Source organism: Coturnix japonica, chromosome 1, assembly GCF_001577835.2.
Source record: "Coturnix japonica isolate 7356 chromosome 1, Coturnix japonica 2.1, whole genome shotgun sequence".
NCBI classification, from domain to species: Eukaryota; Metazoa; Chordata; class Aves; order Galliformes; family Phasianidae; genus Coturnix; species Coturnix japonica.
Window position 1 is genome coordinate 106,002,670 of NC_029516.1, and position 19,451 is coordinate 106,022,120.

The following is a 19,451-nucleotide window of genomic DNA, read 5'->3' on the forward strand; positions in this document are numbered from 1 at the left end:
TTGTACCAAGGGACCCATATGGCCCCATAGTTAAGAGTCTGTTTATTGCAGTCACAAAAAAAAGAGGCCACACATGGGAGACACCAACTCCCTTAACAACCAGAGCATCAAATTGCAATGAGAAACAAACTAGATGTACAACACCCTTTTCCTTCTTCCAGTTTCCACAGCGGGAAACTACCTCATAGTGCAGTCTGTGAGTTACTGCTATTTCTTCCAATTTCAACTTTTGAAAAGATTTTGCATGCCAAAAATGAAAAGATGAAAAGATTTTGCTGTTCAAGGCAGCAGTTACTTTGGCTTTTTATAATTATGATTCCTTTTCCCCATGGAAACTAATTGTCATTCTGATTTGAGAATGAAACCTTATTCTCATCAGATAAGGCTTACTGTCTTAAAATTTGTGTTTTATTTCTAAAAGATGCACAAAAGAACAGGTTATAGTAATGGGAATTCTACATAACAGCTGAATTCTGTAATAATCATCATTCACTTTCTTTTCTTTTAATACTTGGCATGAGACAATTATCTCACAGACTTTTTAGCACAGCCATAATAGAGAAGTAGTAACATAAAGGTCAGTAGACTTTGAGATGTCCGGCCAATGAGGCGCAGTGTATTTAACCTTATCAAGCACAACAGAGGAGAAGCACATGTTGTATCTTCATGTAGACTCCTTTCCAAATAGAAAGCAGTTTCACAGCATACAATCTTTGCATTTTTATCTGAAATGTTTTAAAATTTTACAGATGACGTCACTGGCATTTCCTGCTTTACATCTTCAAACAATGAAAAAGTTATGGAAGACAAAGAACAGGAGACAGAATTCAATCCTTTGAATGAGATGCAACTAAGTTATTAAAGGGCAACACTACACTGCAGTTGTTAGTTCCAAGCTTAATTTTTCAGCGTAACTTCATGATTGCCAGTAGATTAAATAAGCACTTAACATAATTCTTTCATCTTTTAAATTCAAACTCCATTCTGCTCTTACTCCAGCCTTCAAGTGTAATTCATTAGCAACCAAAAAAAAAAAAAGCTAAATATATGTATATATGTCACTCTCATTGTAAAGGCACACATGTTTCAGTATACTTCCTACTTACAGCAACATATAGGCCTTGGCATATCAAACTAGGCGCTTCATTCTGATTAGAAATGAAATCCAACTTTTTCATTTAAAGAACTACAAATTTCACCAACCTCCACTCCTGTTCAGTTCGTATAATAAATACATAAAATTAAAATTTAACAGCTAGAAAGAGAAGTGCTCTGGTTGAAGTGCTATACAAATCAAATTAATACGCTTCATTTGCTGCAGTGGATTCTTACTTTTCTGGTTTTAGGTCCCGGTATATTATTCCAAGACTATGGAGATGGTCTAAAGCAAGTGCTAATTCTGCTAGGTAAAATTTAACATCGTCTTCTGTGAACATCACCTGAAAAAAGCAGAACAATTATTTTACATGCAAACTCTGTAAAGTTTACATTAAAACCAAGTAAATAATCCAGAATTTGATTGATTGTAAATGAATTCTTGTTGCAGAATAACTCCTCTTATTAATATATATAATATATTAATATATTAATATAATATTCCCTTCCCTTGTTTATTAAAAAACAACTAGCAGTACAATGTTTGGTTATACAAAACCTAGCATTTAAAGAATTTTAGGAATGTGACCACCTCTGCATTGGATGTGAACATTTCATTTCCAGACAAAGAGATTAAAACTCAAATGCCCGAGTTTCTCCAAGACTATAAAAAAGAACATAGAATGATGGTAAAAACCCCAAGATGCAACCTGAGATTTAACCATAGAAGGGGAAGAACAAAAACTGAACTAAGAAAATGGCCTTTGTAAGAATTAAAATAGTATATATATTCAATTCTGTAGATTTAAGGAAAAGATGTAAGCCCAAAGCTTATATAAAAAGTACTTGCTTACGTTACCTCTCTCTCTCTCTCTATTATTTATTATAATTTATTATAAATATATATATAATATATAAATATATTATATATATATCCAATATTTAGTACAGGCACATTCATGAAGAGAAATCTCTACAAGAAACTGAAAGTTTCTGAAAGTCCATGCTCCATATTTTTCTGACACATCATATTCTGAGAGCAATAGGAGAAAAAAAAAATCTAAGCAAGGTGTAAATAGCAATACAGAAAGACTACTTATTTCTGAAAAAAATGGCTTAGACAACGTGGATTATGCAACAGCACGCTCATGAAATGATTACTTGTGAGGAAAAGAAAACACCAAAACCAACTGTTAAAAAAAAAAAAAGATATTTACAGATTCATTCAATGAAAATTGGCTTATAGAGAATAAACCTCCCTAATATAGGCAATTTATAGTAAAATTTTCTTAATATATGATTTTCAAATAAAGAAAGTTTACCTCTTTGGATAAACGTGTAAACAAGTCTCCTCCCCTGAGAAAATCCAATATTAAATATAGCTTCCCTTCAGTCTGAAAGGCTGAAAAGACCAATTAAAAGCATTAAACTTTAGCTAATTCTACCCACAGTTAGAAGAATAATGTACACAATAATTCACTGTTTATCTTTCTTAATCTTTTATCCTCTTTTAAATTTATATTAAAAAAAATATTATTATTCTTTTTTCCCCTGTGGAAAAAATATTTAAAACTATTAAATGCTACCCTATCATGAAAAAAGCAACTTTCATGCCACATAAATGAAAAGTGTATCACCAACATAATGTCTAAAAACCAAAACCACACTATTCTGGTACTTCAGCATTTGAAAGTAAAAAAGCCTACACTCAGAAGAGCAAATTATTAACAAAAGTATGTAGACTAAAACTTCAGGAAACTCAGCTAACCAGGGAGATCTAGTCTAGTTTGCAAAAGAGTGACAAGTAGATGGTGAAAGAGTGATAGAGAGCTGAGATTTGAATGGCAGGAAAAGAAATAGATCCTAAAAAGGAAAAAATATGAATTAACCAATAAAAGAAAATTAACTACTTGTCAATGTTATCTTCTTTTCAGTTTACTTTCTGCAAGATATTTTGAGAGTATTCATTTCCTCTCTTCAACATGAATACACTTTTATGGATATCTATGCAATTAAAATTAAATCAATTTTCATAGATTAGAATCAAAGAATCCTATGAGTTGTACTACATGACATTTAAATGTCCCTTCCAACTACCCTGCAATGGACAGGGACATGCACAGCTAGACTACGTTGCCCAGAGCTTGATCCAGCTGCACCGTGAAAGTCTCCAGGAATGAGGCATCAATCACATCTCCAGTAGCTCACCACCCTCACTGTAAAAGACTTTCTCCCTACATCAATCTTTAAGCTCAAAACCATTTCACTTGTTCCATTACCACAGACCCTGCTAAAGAGTCTGTCCCCTTTTTTCCTGCAGCTCTTTTAGATACTGAAAGGCTGCTATCAGGTCTCTCTGAAGCCTTCTCTTCTCCAGGCTGAACATCCCCAGCTCCCTCAGCCTGTGCTCACAGGAGAGGTATTCTATCCCTTGGATCATTTCAGTGGCCCTTCTCTGGACATGCACCAACAGGTCCATGCTTCTCCTGTACTGATGACTTCACATCTGGATGTGATACTACTCCAGGTTAGGCCCTACCAGCACAGAGTAGAAGGGCAGGATCATCTCCCTCACCCCACTGGCCACAGTTGATGCAGCCCAAGGTACACTTGGCTTTCTGGACTGCAAGGGCACATTGCTCACTCATGTCCATCCACCAGTACACTTCCAGATCTTTTTTGGCAGGACTGCACACAATCCTTTCATCCCCCAGCTTGTATTGGTAGTGACAGTTATCTTGACCCAGGTGCAAGACCTTGCACTTGGTTTTGTTGAACCTCATGAAGTTCACCTGGGCCCACTGCTCAAGCCTGTCTAGGACCCTCTTCATGGCATCCCATTCCTCTGCTGTGTCAACTGGGAGGATGGTTGGACTAGATGATCTTTGTAGGTCCTTTCCAACCTTGTGATTGTATGATTCTATGACTGCACCCCACTACCTGGTGTCATCAGCAAACTTGCTGAGACTGCATACAACCCTACTGTCAATAACATGGATGAAGATATTAATTTTAATGAATCTGTGAAGTGATGCCATTGCATATAAGGGATAAGAAATCAATTAAAGCAGTGAATGACAGAAAATATGTAAATAGATAACTGTCCTTTTTAATAACATAGAGGGCTACAGATGCCCAATCCTATAAAGAAAGACTTATTACTGTGTATGAAGTTAACGACATGCTTACAGCGTGTGAAAATTACTATACAGCAAGCCTTCACATGATCAAGAGTAAGACAGCATATTTTTTTGGGTCATTCTTTGAACTGCAGATAATGATAGGTAGTACCTCGACAAGTGCTCATTTGTAAGATACAGATGTACTTTTTCCTCAAACTCACCATAATGTAACTTGACAATAAAAGGATGGTTAACTTCTACTAAGATATCACGTTCCATTTTTGTCCGAACTCGATCTCGAACTACAATAGAACATAAGCAAGATAAAGAAGACAGAAATCATAATATGAGTTAGAATGTCTCACACATTTCCTGCTTAGCTTAAAATCACATACAATAGTATTACAAATGTCTGTAGCCAAAGTTTGTATTTTCATTTTGAACAACAGTATGATAAAATAGACTTAAAAGAACTATGGAATCTTGGGCAAATCAAGTAATATGAGATCTCAAAGGAAGCTCCAATTATAGAAAAACAGTATTATTATTAAGATTTTAGTAGTATCCTTCATTTGCTTGAAACTCTGCTCTTCTTAAAACATGAAAAAATTGACGCTCAAGAGCATCTGAAATTGCAGATAGAAAGCGTGAAAAGTATGAAATCCTGTTAGCGCCACCTTCCTGCTCAAGACTTTTGCACACTCAAGTGCTCAGTACCCTGAATTGTCTATTTTTCAAGTACTAGTTCAGTATTTCTGTTCCCCGTGCGCAGGCAAAACTAGAGTCACAGCTTGTACTGTACTTTTTATACATAAGATTAAGCCACCATTAAAAAGCTTTGGAGTCAGGCTATCAAACGTCTGTAAAAAGCAACTGCTAGATGATCTTTGACTCTAATTCTAAGCTAATAACAGTCCTGGGAATTAAGGGCTATTGAAAATATCAAAGGATTTTAAATGAGTGGAAATCAATTTCAGAAAAATAGGAAATAAATAATGAGAACAACACGTGCCACAAAGCAGAGTAATCAGAATATAGGAAACAGTTCAAAAAGCACTCACACCCTCACTAACAGGTTTAAAAGATGGCAAAGTATAATGAGATTCGAAATAGACATTTGGCAATAGATCTTAAGCAGAAAAATAATAATGTTCAACATTTTAATAGAGGTTCGATACAGTTGTGAAGCTTCTGTCTACAAGTCATTCTATAATATCTTCCAATTAAAAAAATATGTTAAAATTGCAAATCATGTTTATAACAGTAACAGAGGTGTTCCATATGTTGTCAGACCTATTTCAAAATTATTATTTCAATCCCAGTGCACTCATGACTTAGAACTATAAATAGATTGGAATATTAACAATGAAATAAAACAATAAATACACATTCAAGTTAAGGGATTAGTGCAAGAGGTTACTTTTATTTTCATTAACAATTAAAAAAGGACTCATTTTAGAAGTCATTTTTGCTCATTTAACTTAGCTAACTTCAGTTTTCATCAAATATATTTATCTAAGAGCAAGTGCCAAAGTTCTGGGAAAAGGTACTGTACACTTCTGAAATTTTAAGAAATAATATAGACTTGAACTCCAGTGTTTAGAGCTTTTAAAATAAAACATCTGGCACAATGCACTTTTAAATATTATAACAAATACAAAATGAGCAAATAGTACTAACTGTTATCTTCTGTGATACACAGCAAATGAAATAAGGAAGGACATTAAGTTTCAGATCACAGCTCAGGGGCAAGTCAGGCAGCAGATCAAACTACTACTCTTTTAAGCCACCACCACTGAGAAAGATCTAACACTCAGCATGGTAAAGAACCAAATCTACTTCCTTCCATAATTCTATCAATATTGTACTTTCACTAAATCCATTACAATACAGCATTACAATATAAATCGCTATATTCTGCTATTTGCTCTTAACAGAAGTAGCTAAGATGCATTCAATCTGCAAAGTACTCATACGTAAAGATTCCTTTGTAACAATGCCTATGATTTCCCTACCCCCCTGCTCCAAACAGTGCTTACCTTTCAATGTGGCCTTTTTCAGCACCTTCATTGCATAAAGCTGCCTGGCATCTGACCCTGAGATTTTTTTGACAAGAAATACCTGCATAGAGAATTAAAAAGAATTCTTAAAAAAACAAACGCAAGTCAGATGAATATGATTTGCTACGAAATTTAGTAAACAGTATTCCAATGAAACTCATCCTTGTTACTCCTAATTCTACTATTAGCTGCATCATTCTTTGACAGTTCTCTTTAGATCCTGCTGAAGAGAAATAGAAGATTCCTTGCATTTTTATTTACTACTGTTTCATCTCATAATTGAAAAGGTTCAAAGTATACCAGAATTAGTTTGGTAGATTGCTAAAGTTAATTCATTTCAGTGAGTAAAAGGAAGGATGAATTTGGATTTTCTTAGAGGACAAATCTGAAGCACAAAATTCAACTTTATGATCAAACGAATCTTTCTGATATTTATCTGTATCTCTGTTTTAATAATGTTTATAAGATGGCAAAGCAAATGTGCAAGTGAAAAAGTGGTTTGATATTAAAATAGATGTGTACAAAGATTGATACAGAAAATGATGTAAATCAAAGTTTAACAAAATTGTTCATTTTAATATATTGAATAGTGAGAACCAATCTTGTGTCAAAGCACAGCTATTATGACATGCTTTGGTTGAGTTCCACATATATCAATAAAGTACAACTAGCCTCAACTTAGGTGGACATTGGACTAGACGACCTTAGAGGCCTTTTCTAACCTTAATGACTCTATGATTCTGTGATTCTTTTTCAACGTAAAAGGCTCCCATAAGTGGGATATATATGTATTTTAATGTCCCTAATAAAAGATGTAAAGACAATTCTCAGATTTAGAAATGGGAAGGAAAAAAGTATCTGCCACGAGTTTTCTTGTTATTTATAAAAAAGCAGAGAGACGTGTAATAGTAAATGAGAATATTAAACATGTTATATGAGATTAGATTAATCTGTTTCTGCGTCCAATTCCCTTGCGTCAACATTCCTTGAAAAGCATACAAATTAGTTTTTAGTAACTGAAGGAGTAGTAGTGTCATCATCCTAATTTTTACAATGTTACAAGTCAATCAGATAACTGGAATTACTACTCCAATATCATGACTAAGAACACCTTCTTTCCATTAAGAAAAAGTCAATCATTCTACTTTTTCCTAATATCTAAGACAGCTTTAACATTACATACCAGAACTTATTATTACATTTAGAACTCCAATTAAGTTTTAAAATTGATAAAAAGGCTCTGTTGTCTTATACTGCATATTCCACTCTCTCCCAGTTATCTGTCACAAAACATTACTGTTTCATTTTTAAGTTGGATTTGGACAACTAAGGTTGTGGACCATAAACACCTACTGAGACCTTGGAGTAGACAATAATCACTTTAACAGAATACTTTATAGGAGTTAGATTACCAACCTTTCCAAAGGATCCTTGTCCAAGCACTTTCAGAAGTTCAAATTGTGAAGGGTCTGCTTTCTCATGTCCTTCCTTTACATGATGAGTTATTGCAATTTCTTTAATTTCTTCTTCCTAACAGAGAAAAAGAAGGGAATAAGTTTTATGTTACTGGTACATAAAAGCTGGGGAGCTTATGCCAGTACTCTGTCAGCCACATAGTTTAAAAAAAAAAAAAAAAAAAAAAAAAAAAGTGTTTTCTGATCAGTGGTTGAACATTAGATTGGATATTATGAAAATCCTTTTCTCAGAGACTGGTGAGGCACTGGAACAGGCATTGCCCAGGGAGGCCGTGGAGTCCCCATCCCTGGAGGTTTTCAAGAATCACACAGATGTGGCACTGAGAGACATGGTTAGTGGGCTGATGGTTGGACTAGATGATCTTAGTGGTCTTTTCCAACCTTAAGAATTCTACGTGTAGTGGGAATCTCCAATGTTCTGCTTGTGCCTAAAGCCTCATCCTGTCACTGGGCTGAGGAGAACCTGGCTCCATGGCTCTTTGCACTCACTTTTCAATTACATCAATTTATGAGATCCCTCCCAGAGCCTTCTTATTTTCAATGGTGAACACTCTCAGCTCTCTCAACCTGTCCTCACACAGCAGATGCTCCAGGCCCTTGAACACCTTAGTATACTGTTACAGTACTCTCTCTAGTAGTTCTGTATCACTTGTACTAGAGAGTGTAGATGTGGCACTTAGCACAGAGCAGAGGGGAAGAAAACTCCCTTGACTTGCTAGCAATGCTTTTCCTAATGCATCCCAAGGAACCATGGCCTTCTTTGCCCTAAGGACACATTGCTGGCTCACCCTGGTATTCAGCATCTCCAGGTTCTTCTCTACAAATCCCTACCCCCCCCTCCATCTGGCTGGTACACTGCTGGTACATGAGGTTATTTGTCCCCAGGTGCAGCTGTGTACCATCCACACCACACCATAGTCTGTTAATCCAGTCCATCTTTCATCAGCACCAGCTCATACAAGGATCTTAAAGGAAACAGTGTCTTCAGTCTTACTGAAATTGAGGCAGAAAGTATCCACCACTCTTCTTTTGCCACCCATTTCTCTGTAGAAGATGATCAGGCTATTCAACAACGATTTCATATTTGTGAATCCATACCTACTAATCTCAATCACCTCCTTTTCTTTTGCATACATGGAAATGGTTTCCAGGACTATTTGTTTCCTTGATTCCTTAGGAAATGAGGTGATCTAGTCCTCTGGCCTCAGTCATTAGAAGATAATCAAAAGCAAGCTCACATGGAGGACACTCAGGTCTTCCCAGCACTCTTGTGTGCATCCATCATGGCATATGAACTTACGTATATCCAATTTGCTTAAGTATTATCTAAGCCATCTCTCCTGAACCAAGTCTAAGTCTTCCTTACTCCAGACCTTTATTTATCTATATAAACAAAAATATAGCTAATAAATTCTTGAGATGAGGGAGCAGAGGCAGCATTCTAGCTTGGGTATCAGTATTTTCATCTTTCAAATGAGTATGTAAATAATCCTAGCGGAAGAATAGCAGAGTAGAACCGACCACCAAGTAGATATTCCTTTCAACACCTGAACTGATTTCTGCTCAACAGTTTTACCAATTAGCACCCCTGCAGCCTTGAGGAAGTAAACAATGTCAAATCTTCCTGTCATCTACTCAGATTTACAGGCAGAAAGTAACCAGGTTGGCATATTACTTTAAAAGCTTCGCAAAAAGTAAGAAAGAAAGAAAGAAATTAACCTGTTCTCTACACACACCAAAAAATAATTTTCAAATGCAACAAAATTATTACATAACAAGCTTCCCAGTGGTTATTTTGGGCACTCTCTTAAAAAAACACCACATTCCTTATAAGGAATAAGTGAATATTCCAAGTCTTCACAGTTTCTCATGGTTCAGATACTTTTCAATTCTTATAAGGCAGACCTAACAGAACTCTGTTTTAATCAAAATGGAACTTGAATCATAGTCTTCTTCAGTAGCTTGTCCACAACACAGTCTTCAGAGCAAGATCTACAACAAATAGACAACCATGGATTTGTCTGCCCTCTCTACAACTGCTGAACATTTGTTATTTAAAACTAAACACTATTTTGCAAATACACAAAAGTCCAGACTTTTAAAGAAATGAGAATTAAATGAGAAGTAATTAACCCTCACTGTATCACTATCTACCTAAGTTAATATATATGCCTTTCACATTACAAAAACAAGACAGTTATTTCTCAACCCGAAATACTAACTATATTGGTTGATAGGAGCTGTCATACAGTAAGCCTGAAGAGAAGCTAATTTTTCCATCTATTACTGAATTTTCCCTAAGCTTTATTTCTGATCATTCCCTGTCATCTGGAAAAAAACCCCAAATATGTCCTATACAATGAACTCAAACTAAACATAACGAGGTACAGAGCACTGAAAGCCTCTAGCCCTCCTTTCCTTCGTTCCCTAACAACTTTCATATTACTATAGACAATCACCAACCAGCGAGCGATCTGGCTGCTGCAATGAGAAACTCTTCCAGTTATAACTACAGCATACTGTACATGCTTTATTTCTGTTATTTATAACCCTGGAAAGCTCCATGTTCTCATGCCCGATACTGCAGCAACATCTAAATAAAAGTTCAAGGAATTTTTTTTCCTAGCTACGCAGTTCTTAAGGCTTTCTTCACACTATAAACTGTCCCACAAAAAAACCCAACATATGCTACGTTAGTCAACTTAATGTGGTTGCTACTGGCTTTTGCTATTGTAAAACTAAATATAGAATACAAGGAAACAAACAGAAGGTAACATTACATAGTGCTTCCTTAACATTTCCTTAACAGTATAATAGTGTTAAGTCAACACTGTCCTAGAAGGGAAGTCAGTAAAAAACAAGTTTCAATATGAACTTAAAACATCACTAGTTTAGAATAACTTCCTGCATTGATATCACTTGTAGCTCAGAACTTTGCTGCTCAAGTATTTCAGTATAGGAAAGTTCTTAATAATGTGCCTCACAATTTGTGTCTATGTGTGGGAATACAAGCACAAGAAAGAACAACTAATGGGTAATAATCCAGAGACAAATCAAATCTAAAAGAGAAAAGCTAAAATAAACCGAAGGATTTACGAACCACAAGGGTGCCTCATTTTTCTCTTTAGGAATCAGGTGTGAATTAGAATAGGAAATATGCTTGTCAGAATAAAAAAGATACAAAGCTTTTAGGCAAGCAGTGAAAAGCTAATTAACCATTCTTAGCCTACACAAATTATAGTCTAGTTATATTGTTGGAAAAATTCCATACTTTAAGTATTCAACAGTAAATGCTTATTTTTGTTCTACTATTTGAATTCCTATGAATTTCCTTTACAAACTAGCCCTGCTGTAATACAAAACACTTGTATTTGTTTCTGAGATCTTATTACAGGAACAGCTATTAGATAATGTATTAAGAGGAAACTGGACTTCAAACCCAAGAGGAAGTAGAAAAAGAAGAGTCTTACTAGTTAAACATTTCCCAGTAGCAATGGAAAAGCCCAGAGAAGCAAGGGAAAAAAATTAATTTCTTTATACAGACAATCTCCCATAACTCATCCAAACTTTCAAGCAGGAGATCCAAAAATGGTTCTGTTTTTGAAGAAGTGACACATGCAAAGCTGGATGTCATAACATGCTGCTTACATGATGCAGATTGTTATACCTGCAGGCTTGGCTCTTAAAATAAATAAATAAACAAATAATACTCCTTAGAAGTACAGAAAAGAAATGCAGCTTGTCTAGGGCTGGTCTATAACATTGCTCCTATCATTCTTACACGTTTGTAATCTCAGCTTTTCCTGCTACTCTGAATAATTTTGGCATTTTTACAGATTTTATTTTCTCAGTGCAGGCAGCCAAAAAAAAAAAAAAAGAAGTACATAACTCGTATCTACTCTCAGTTCCTCACTGCAAATGTCTCAGAGAACCAACGAAGCAGTAGATAAGGCAACAGGGGTGTGAAAGGAGAAACAAGTAAAAGGGATCCAAGAACGGAATTAAGAGCACTCACTATCTGAGAATTCCTATGTCACTTGAACTTGATACATTTAGAAAATGTAATGAACACTAATTAGAATTTAAAGTACTTATGGAGAAAAAAAAAACCAAACACTTAGTCCCTAAGTTTTATGTAAAAAAACCCACCATAATTAAGATCAAGTATTATTTAAAATAATTTAAAAAACAAACGTAAGTGTATGTTTTGATGCACAGTCATCTGAGAAGAAAAAGCTCTGAATCATCCGAATAGATGGCACAGGAATGGATTTATCCCCTTACTCATATTAGGGAGAGGAAAGCTAACAGGAGTAAGGAACATGAGCACATGGAAATACCATAGGTATCCACCCTGCTGTGTCTAAAGTTACTGGTTGCAGATTCTTGCATAAATGCATAAGGACAGTGTGAACACGGAGAATGACAGACACTTGGCAAAAGTTCCAAAACACTGCAATGTAATCCAGAAACACAGCAAGAAAGATACCTTACTTTGTAAGCTGGGTAAGAATTAGATGCAAATTTAATTTGAAAAGAACAAAGAATAAGCTCTTGTGGCACTTAGGGAACATTTACTTAGAAAAGCTATCCCTGGAAGACAGATTTCTCCTTTTCTGGGTACACAAAATTGTGTGAATATGAGTAGGAATATTTTAAACACAATTAGTTCTTCAGTCATTGTGAAGGTAATGAGTAAGACCTGAATACACACTTATGCTGGAAGTGCAGGTTAAAATCATTATGCTCAGCAGCTATCTCAGAAATGTGAAGTTTCACAGCCATAGTACAGTAGAATGGTATATTTCTATTGCCCCTACACATACACATAGGTGACTTTAAATGGCTGCAAAGTCATTAAATGATATCAATCTAGAAAGGCAAGAAAAATTACAGGAAAACATTTACAGCTTAAGACACCAAAAGCACTGAGGTCAAATAGAATGTGACTCAAAGCAAACTAGCCCCACCCTGGGCAGAAGGGCTGACTGCCGTGTCTCTTCTCAACTTCAGTGAAATTACACTGAAATCAAAAGGAAATACAGAAAGCCAATCAAAACCAATCCAATCCAAACACCACATCTCTAACAAAAGAGGTGCGTGTACAAAGGGAGTGAGGTGAGGGGATGGTGGGGGTGGCTAATTTCACTCTGACGATGTGGGTGTTTACAAAATGTATTTGTTGCAGGAGAATAATAATTTTTTTTTCTAACAATACCTAAAGCAAAGACCTGTATATGCAGCATGTGCACGAGCAGTGCCTATAGATAAGACTTCTTGAAAGATCATTTCAATTATATTTAGCATGCTAAATAATTCAGTTTCAAAAGAAATAGCATTACAATTTTAATGGCGCTGATGCCTGTTATTGTAGAAAATGCATGTTCTAGCTGATAAAAAAAAATAAATGAAGGGAATAACAGCAGTTAAAGGCTAAAAAAAATAATACTCCATTACGGTACCCCAAATTCCCTGGAATTCTATCTGACTCAGAAACAGACTTCCAAAAATTTTTTCCTTACTAAAAAAAGTAATTTAGACACAGATTTAGAAAACTCCACTCATTCCCAGTGTGAGAAATACAGGACGAATAACTATATTGTATCTTGAGTTCTCTGCATCAGAAAGAGAACATTAAAGATAACAGGCAACATCCGTATTTGGTTAAGAAAAGGGACAGCAGTCTCTGCAAAACATAGCTATGTGTTTGTTTGCTCTCCCAGGAAACTAATACTGCTTAGATGTAGGTGAAAATCTCCTCAGAGCTGCAGTGAATTTCAGCTGGCAGGCAGCTAAGCACCGATCAAATAATCTCCCTTCTGCATGCCTGCTGACTGTACAAAGTGAGCGAACACACCACAAAACCTGTAACATTTATTCAGATAATATTCATAACCGTAACATTTCTTCAGATAAATGATTTCATGGTGAGAGGAAGTAAAAGGCCACATCCCCTTCTGTATCTATTAGAGATGGAGGTCATGAGATAACTGGTAGAAAGGAACAAGGATAAGACGTTAATCCTCACACTTACTTTAAATAAATTGAAGTATCTGAATGTTACAATGATTTCTGGACAAAACAAAACAAAACAAAAAAACAAAAAAAAAAAAACCCAAAACTAATAAAAAAAAAGAACAGGCTAGATTTGGTTTTGATATACAGAAGCAACTTCCCTGTCAGAAGGGATTTTTGAGTCAACTCCATGGCTATACACACACATCACCACCAAAATCCAATGGGAGTGAAACCTGGCACACACAAAAAATCCTTTGACAGGTCTCACATACATAGAGATATATCTGCACAGCAAACGTTGCTGACATGCTGACCAAAAGCTGTACAAAACAGGGTTAAGATTTTGACTGAAGATTAATACCAGATAACAAGATTAATATACGTTAACTCATGCATGATTAAAAATCTATGTGCATCTGTCTTTCTGCACAATACCCATATTTTCATTCAATTCTTCCAGTATCCCTACAGATTTTTTAAAGAATTTAAATATATAAATCTGTTTCCTATATCAAAGATTTTAATCAAAAGCGAATCCATAATATGTAAGCCATGGTAAGTAACTACTAGAGAAATACACTTCAGTGCTGACACTTCTGCTTCCAACAGATCCAGGAGTCAGAGTCACCTCGATCTGTTAGTTCTGTCCTGCCCTTTTAATTTGAGTTAAGAAGGTACAATTAGAAGCATCTTCTGTGCATAATTATTTACAGAGTTTGCTATGGCTTAACTTGTCAGTTAAGAAAATACGTGTTAGTATAGCTTCTAGCCTTGCAATTGTATCAATAGACTGGCTTTATGCCATATATGAAGCCATATCCTCACACTACTCCAAGCAGTATCTTACAGCTTGGACTGGCAGGAACTTGGATACCAAGGCTCTGACCAGGAGGCTGTATTCAGCTGAGTGGTAAGCTGTACTGCTGTCAGGTCCCAATTGGTCATGACTTTCCGAAGTATCTGCATTCCCCCCCACCCCTCCAATTCAGTAACACACAATTCAGCACTTAGTTGTGTCAGTATTGATACCTTCAATGCTCCTTCTAGGAGACTATTAACACAGGAAGAACTGCTGGTGAGATTCCAATCTCTTTTCAGGAACTCTTTCATTAATATTTTTAATTTGAAATAATACTTTAAAATTGATAACAACTCATTTCATATGATATGTTTATTTTGTATAATTCATGGTAATTTATGCAAGTAAAAGAGCCAGAAATACCATTAGGGAAGTTCATGCTTCTGAAATCACAGCATCCACACAGCCAAGAGCCAGAATGAGAAAATCTTACTGCTCGCTTCAGACACAATGAAGTCAGATTGATACTGGTGGTGCTGGTGAATATCCCCCCTCAAACATCAGCCATATTTTCAGATAAAACAATCTTAAAATAAATTTAAAATGTATGTTTCTGATATAAAGATAAAAAATATTACAACAATATCAGAGTACTATATTTTTTTCCAGTTTAAAGTGTACTTGCCTCTAGCGGCGTTCAATTAATGTATTTGATTGCACTTAAAATTTAACTGACAAAAACAATACTGCTGTGTTGGTTTATATTACCAACTGCTCCACTTCCAAAAAAGCAAATCCAAGCAGTAAAGAGCTAACAGCAGTCTTTTCCACTTCAAAGTTGAGTAGCAGAAAAATAATACTGCTTTTGGCAGCTCTTGCTTGTAAATATTAACTATGTAAGATACAGAGATTTTCCCATCTTCCCTATGGAAGCAGCAACTTCTTTTTCACCTCCCTCAATTTCTTCCAAGAAAGTTTTGCTTCTTCTTGACACAGAGCCATTTCTGAGGCATATGTATATTCAGTAGATATGAACACACATTAAAAAAATGGATTTCCCAGCAATTTACTGAACATTCCTCAACCACTGTTGAAAGTTTCCTTTTACTACTTTGTTAACTTTCATTGTTCTTATCAGCATGCGGCCAACATGATGATATTTAGCAATATATTTTGCTGATTGTCACAGGCAACATAGTGCTGAGAGTCATAGTCGAACACTCAGTATTTCAGAAATGACTTCTATGATATTAAACCTTGATTCTAAAGTTACATAAAGCTGTTCAGTAAGGACAGCAAGCTTATTGGATATCAAGAGATTTTAAAAGGATGACTCAACGTTGGCTGAGCTCCTCAGCTCATATACATAACTTCCTTTTCCTCCCCTCCCTTGAGTCAGGAAGTGTCCTAGATGCACTTACTTTCCTAACTTGTTTTGGACGTGGGATAAATTTTCAGTGTTATCCGGAGAAGTATAAATTACACATTTGGAAGAAAAAAAAAATGCATCAGCGAACTGAAAACTAAATCTTTTTTTTTTTTACCTTCTATATTAAAGCTTTTGGAAATCTATGCTAAGTTAAAAATGAGAAAGAGTGTACCATGCTAGTTATTTTAAAACTTTCAGACACATTCTACATGCATTCACACATTCTATATTTGTTATATTCCTACCTTTAACAGTCTCACAGTATCACAGTCTTGTGCGGGTTGGAAGGGACCTTAGAGATCATTGAGTCCAACCCCCATGATTCAAGCCTCTGTGTAGCAGAGCGACACTTCTACCACTTGCGCCACAGGTGGGATTTGAACCTGGGCCTCTGGTGTTGCAAAGCAGCATTCCTACCACTGCGCCACATCACCCATCACCTCAGTGAACAACATCACTGAGATAAGAAATGTTTTTATGCATCAGCTTACATTTTGAGTAATATTCAAAACTGAAGTGACTTAACAAGTAATGGTTACTTAAATGCTTGTATTGCTCAAAAAATTTGGTTAAAGTTGCTGCTACTGAAGGAGCAATTATTCTAATACATCAAAAGGCAAAACATTGCCCTGTTAAAAATTTAATTAAGCTGATTTAGACATATTATGTATACATCCACCAGTACTCAGAAATGCAAGAAGAGTGAGGCAAGCAGTAGTTAACACAGATATTTGAAGTCAGAAGCACAGCTTCCCCCACAATTTTTGTCTGTGCTTCTTTAAGGTAGGAAAATCCATTCACAATAAAAGAAAATCAGATTTCAGCTGACAGCAGATTACTTGTTGCAGATGACACTTGTTATTTTACCTGACGGAAATATGATTTCCTAAAAGTAAACTATAATAGCAAATGTTTAAGTTCACATTTGTTTTATATATATTTTTAAATTGTTAGGTCTCCAGGATTGAAAATACACAGAAAACAATGCAAAGAGGTAACAATTACTGTACTTATGCATTTAGTCTTTACTCTCTATACCCTCTGTTCTTTTTCATTTCTAGTTTCTCATGTGCTACAACGATTTTACAGTCTCAAGAGGATGTCCATATCCACATTTGTTCCAGGTAGCCAACTCATTCATCTAATGAAAACTACAGACTTTGTTGCTGAGATCAAACTCCTCCAGTTCTTTTGGTGTTACAGATGAAGCAAGATAAGAGTCTGAAGAATGAGTTGCACCTCAGAGCACCGAGTCAATGGACAGATGAAAAAGCTCTCTGGATACTCTGGTACACTCTGGAAATATTTTTCCTCCTTGGAATGAAAGTACAAATGCTTGGATAGAAGGAAGGACTGTGTTCCTTCCTTCCCAATGGAAATGTGAGTAGTTCAGCAGGTAAAGCCATAGAGATGAGAAATTTCTGTCATCAAAAGCCTGACACTGGCCACCAAAAACAGTTTTGTAATGTAATCCTTCTTTGATCAAACACCACAAAATTATCTCATAAACCAGACTGTACATGTCAGCATTGGAAAAAAATACTCACTGGGTGGAACTTTCATTTCCCAGTAACTTTGATACAAGTTTTGTTTCTACTTTGTGAGCATTAGCATTTAAGCGCACTGCAATTGTAAAAAAAAATTGGAAAGTTTTAAGTCATCTATTTTTAAAAATCCATATTTAGCACTAAGCTACAAAAACTATGAATCTTGTTTTTATTCAATAGTATATTCTAAAATTTGTAGTCTGAAAACCCCTAGTCTGTCTAGCGTGCTAAAAATCAACAGTTTTAGAAACAATATAGATGAGCAGATTTAAGTAGATTTAATTTTCCAAGGTGGAAAATTTCTTAGAAACTTCTAAGAAATACCTTGCAACTTGCACACTGTAAAGAACTACACTTCAAGTTATTAAAGATTTAATCTTCAGGGTTTTCTTTTAAAAAGCTGTATATACAGTACCCTATATTCTATTGTTTTACAACACACGTCCTGTTTCAGTGTTTCAGTTACAACTAGCAAATTAAATTTCAGTTTCTGACACTTACAGCAAAGCTTAACCCAGTGCATAGGCTTGTAAATGCTGAATTACTATCCCTTTGATTCACAAATTAATATATCTATATCGCTTATGGTGTTAAGACAGTATACAAGAACGTTCTATACAGAAAAACATTTGTAGATTTACAGGATAATAAACATGAAAATTGATTTCAGTTTCAGAGAAAAAAATGATAGAACGCCACACAATTACATGCACTGTTAAACAATTATGGAAGCGCACAGGATAACACAGTTCTGCATGAGACATCTTCTTAACTTAAAACACCTTTTATGTTTAAATGTATGCTCAGCAAGACAAACAGTACAAATTCAATGTCTGCTATTTAAAGCCAAAATAAACATAATAATAACACAAATGTCTATTCTTAACACTGTTGTAAGAGGTACATGTAGGATACTAATGAGCCTCTCTCAACAAATAATGAGCTCATATAGTTAAAAGTATCACATAAAACTTAAAAATTTAAATATCTACTAAGCTTTAATTAAAAATAATTGAAAATACATGAACATTTTAAATAAAACCAGTCTACCAGTGAGAAAGCTTATCACATAGCTAAGCTCATACACTACTGGAGAAAACAGTAAGTTTCATAGCATTTTCATGGAGGCAAAAACTTCCCAATAATTTCAATTTATCAACAGGTACCTTTGAAACTTCTACCAAATATGAGCAGTACAGAAATCCCTTCCCGCTCCCCCCTCCCTTTTTATCTTTTTAAAGGAAAAGCATATACAAAGACTCTGTGTACAAACAGCGCTGATCCCAAAGCCATGAATTACTGAAACTACTTTGATATTAGAAGCTTAAACTCTACTCGCACGCTACTATATTTTCTTTCCCCCTTTAAAAAAAGGAACTAAGCTCACCCGAACAGAACGAGCACGCAGAGCCAGAAACTTAAACATGACTAAGAAACCATGATGTTTAGGTTTTCTGACTGAGCGATCCTAAGTCTAGCAGGGAAGACCAACCCTAGCGTTTTTGCTGTGACCAGCTGTTCCGGCAATTAGAAAATTTCCTGTCAGGCAAGTCAGCCACAGATGGGGGGTGGGGTGAGAGAAGGGGGGGAAAAAAGGTCGGAAAAAAAAAAAGGAGAAATTGATTTTTCCTCCCCTGGTAAAGAAAAGCAGGGCAGCAGGGGTACTCATGTTGCTGATGCTGTAGAGATCAGAACAGGAAACTTAAGCCGATCGTCTGATAGCAACATGTTGTTGCAGATGTTATTTATTCCTCGTTCCCAGGAAAGAACAAAAAAGATCAGCATCTACTTCAGAAATCAAGCTACTAAGCCATGTATCACTGGTTAAGCAGAGTAGAAACTATTTTAAGAACAGCTTATGATTTTTGTACTTTTATGGGTTTGAGTTCAATTGCACAAATTGCTG

At 35.5% G+C, this 19,451-nt stretch overlaps 1 protein-coding gene across 2 annotated transcripts in view; it reads right to left on the minus strand.

The window, feature by feature from the left end:
• RPS6KA3 (ribosomal protein S6 kinase A3) overlaps nucleotides 1-19,451 on the minus strand; it is a 70,601-nt gene that overhangs the window by 27,286 nt on the left and 23,864 nt on the right. For both annotated transcript variants that reach the window (XM_015885317.2, XM_015885307.2), the window contains exons 3-7: nucleotides 7,694-7,807; nucleotides 6,257-6,338; nucleotides 4,439-4,519; nucleotides 2,418-2,497; nucleotides 1,333-1,439 (exon numbers count right to left, since the gene is read on the minus strand). In XM_015885317.2, coding sequence (XP_015740803.1) covers nucleotides 1,333-1,439; nucleotides 2,418-2,497; nucleotides 4,439-4,519; nucleotides 6,257-6,338; nucleotides 7,694-7,807 — 464 coding nt within the window. The remainder of the gene's footprint in view (nucleotides 1-1,332; nucleotides 1,440-2,417; nucleotides 2,498-4,438; nucleotides 4,520-6,256; nucleotides 6,339-7,693; nucleotides 7,808-19,451) is intronic.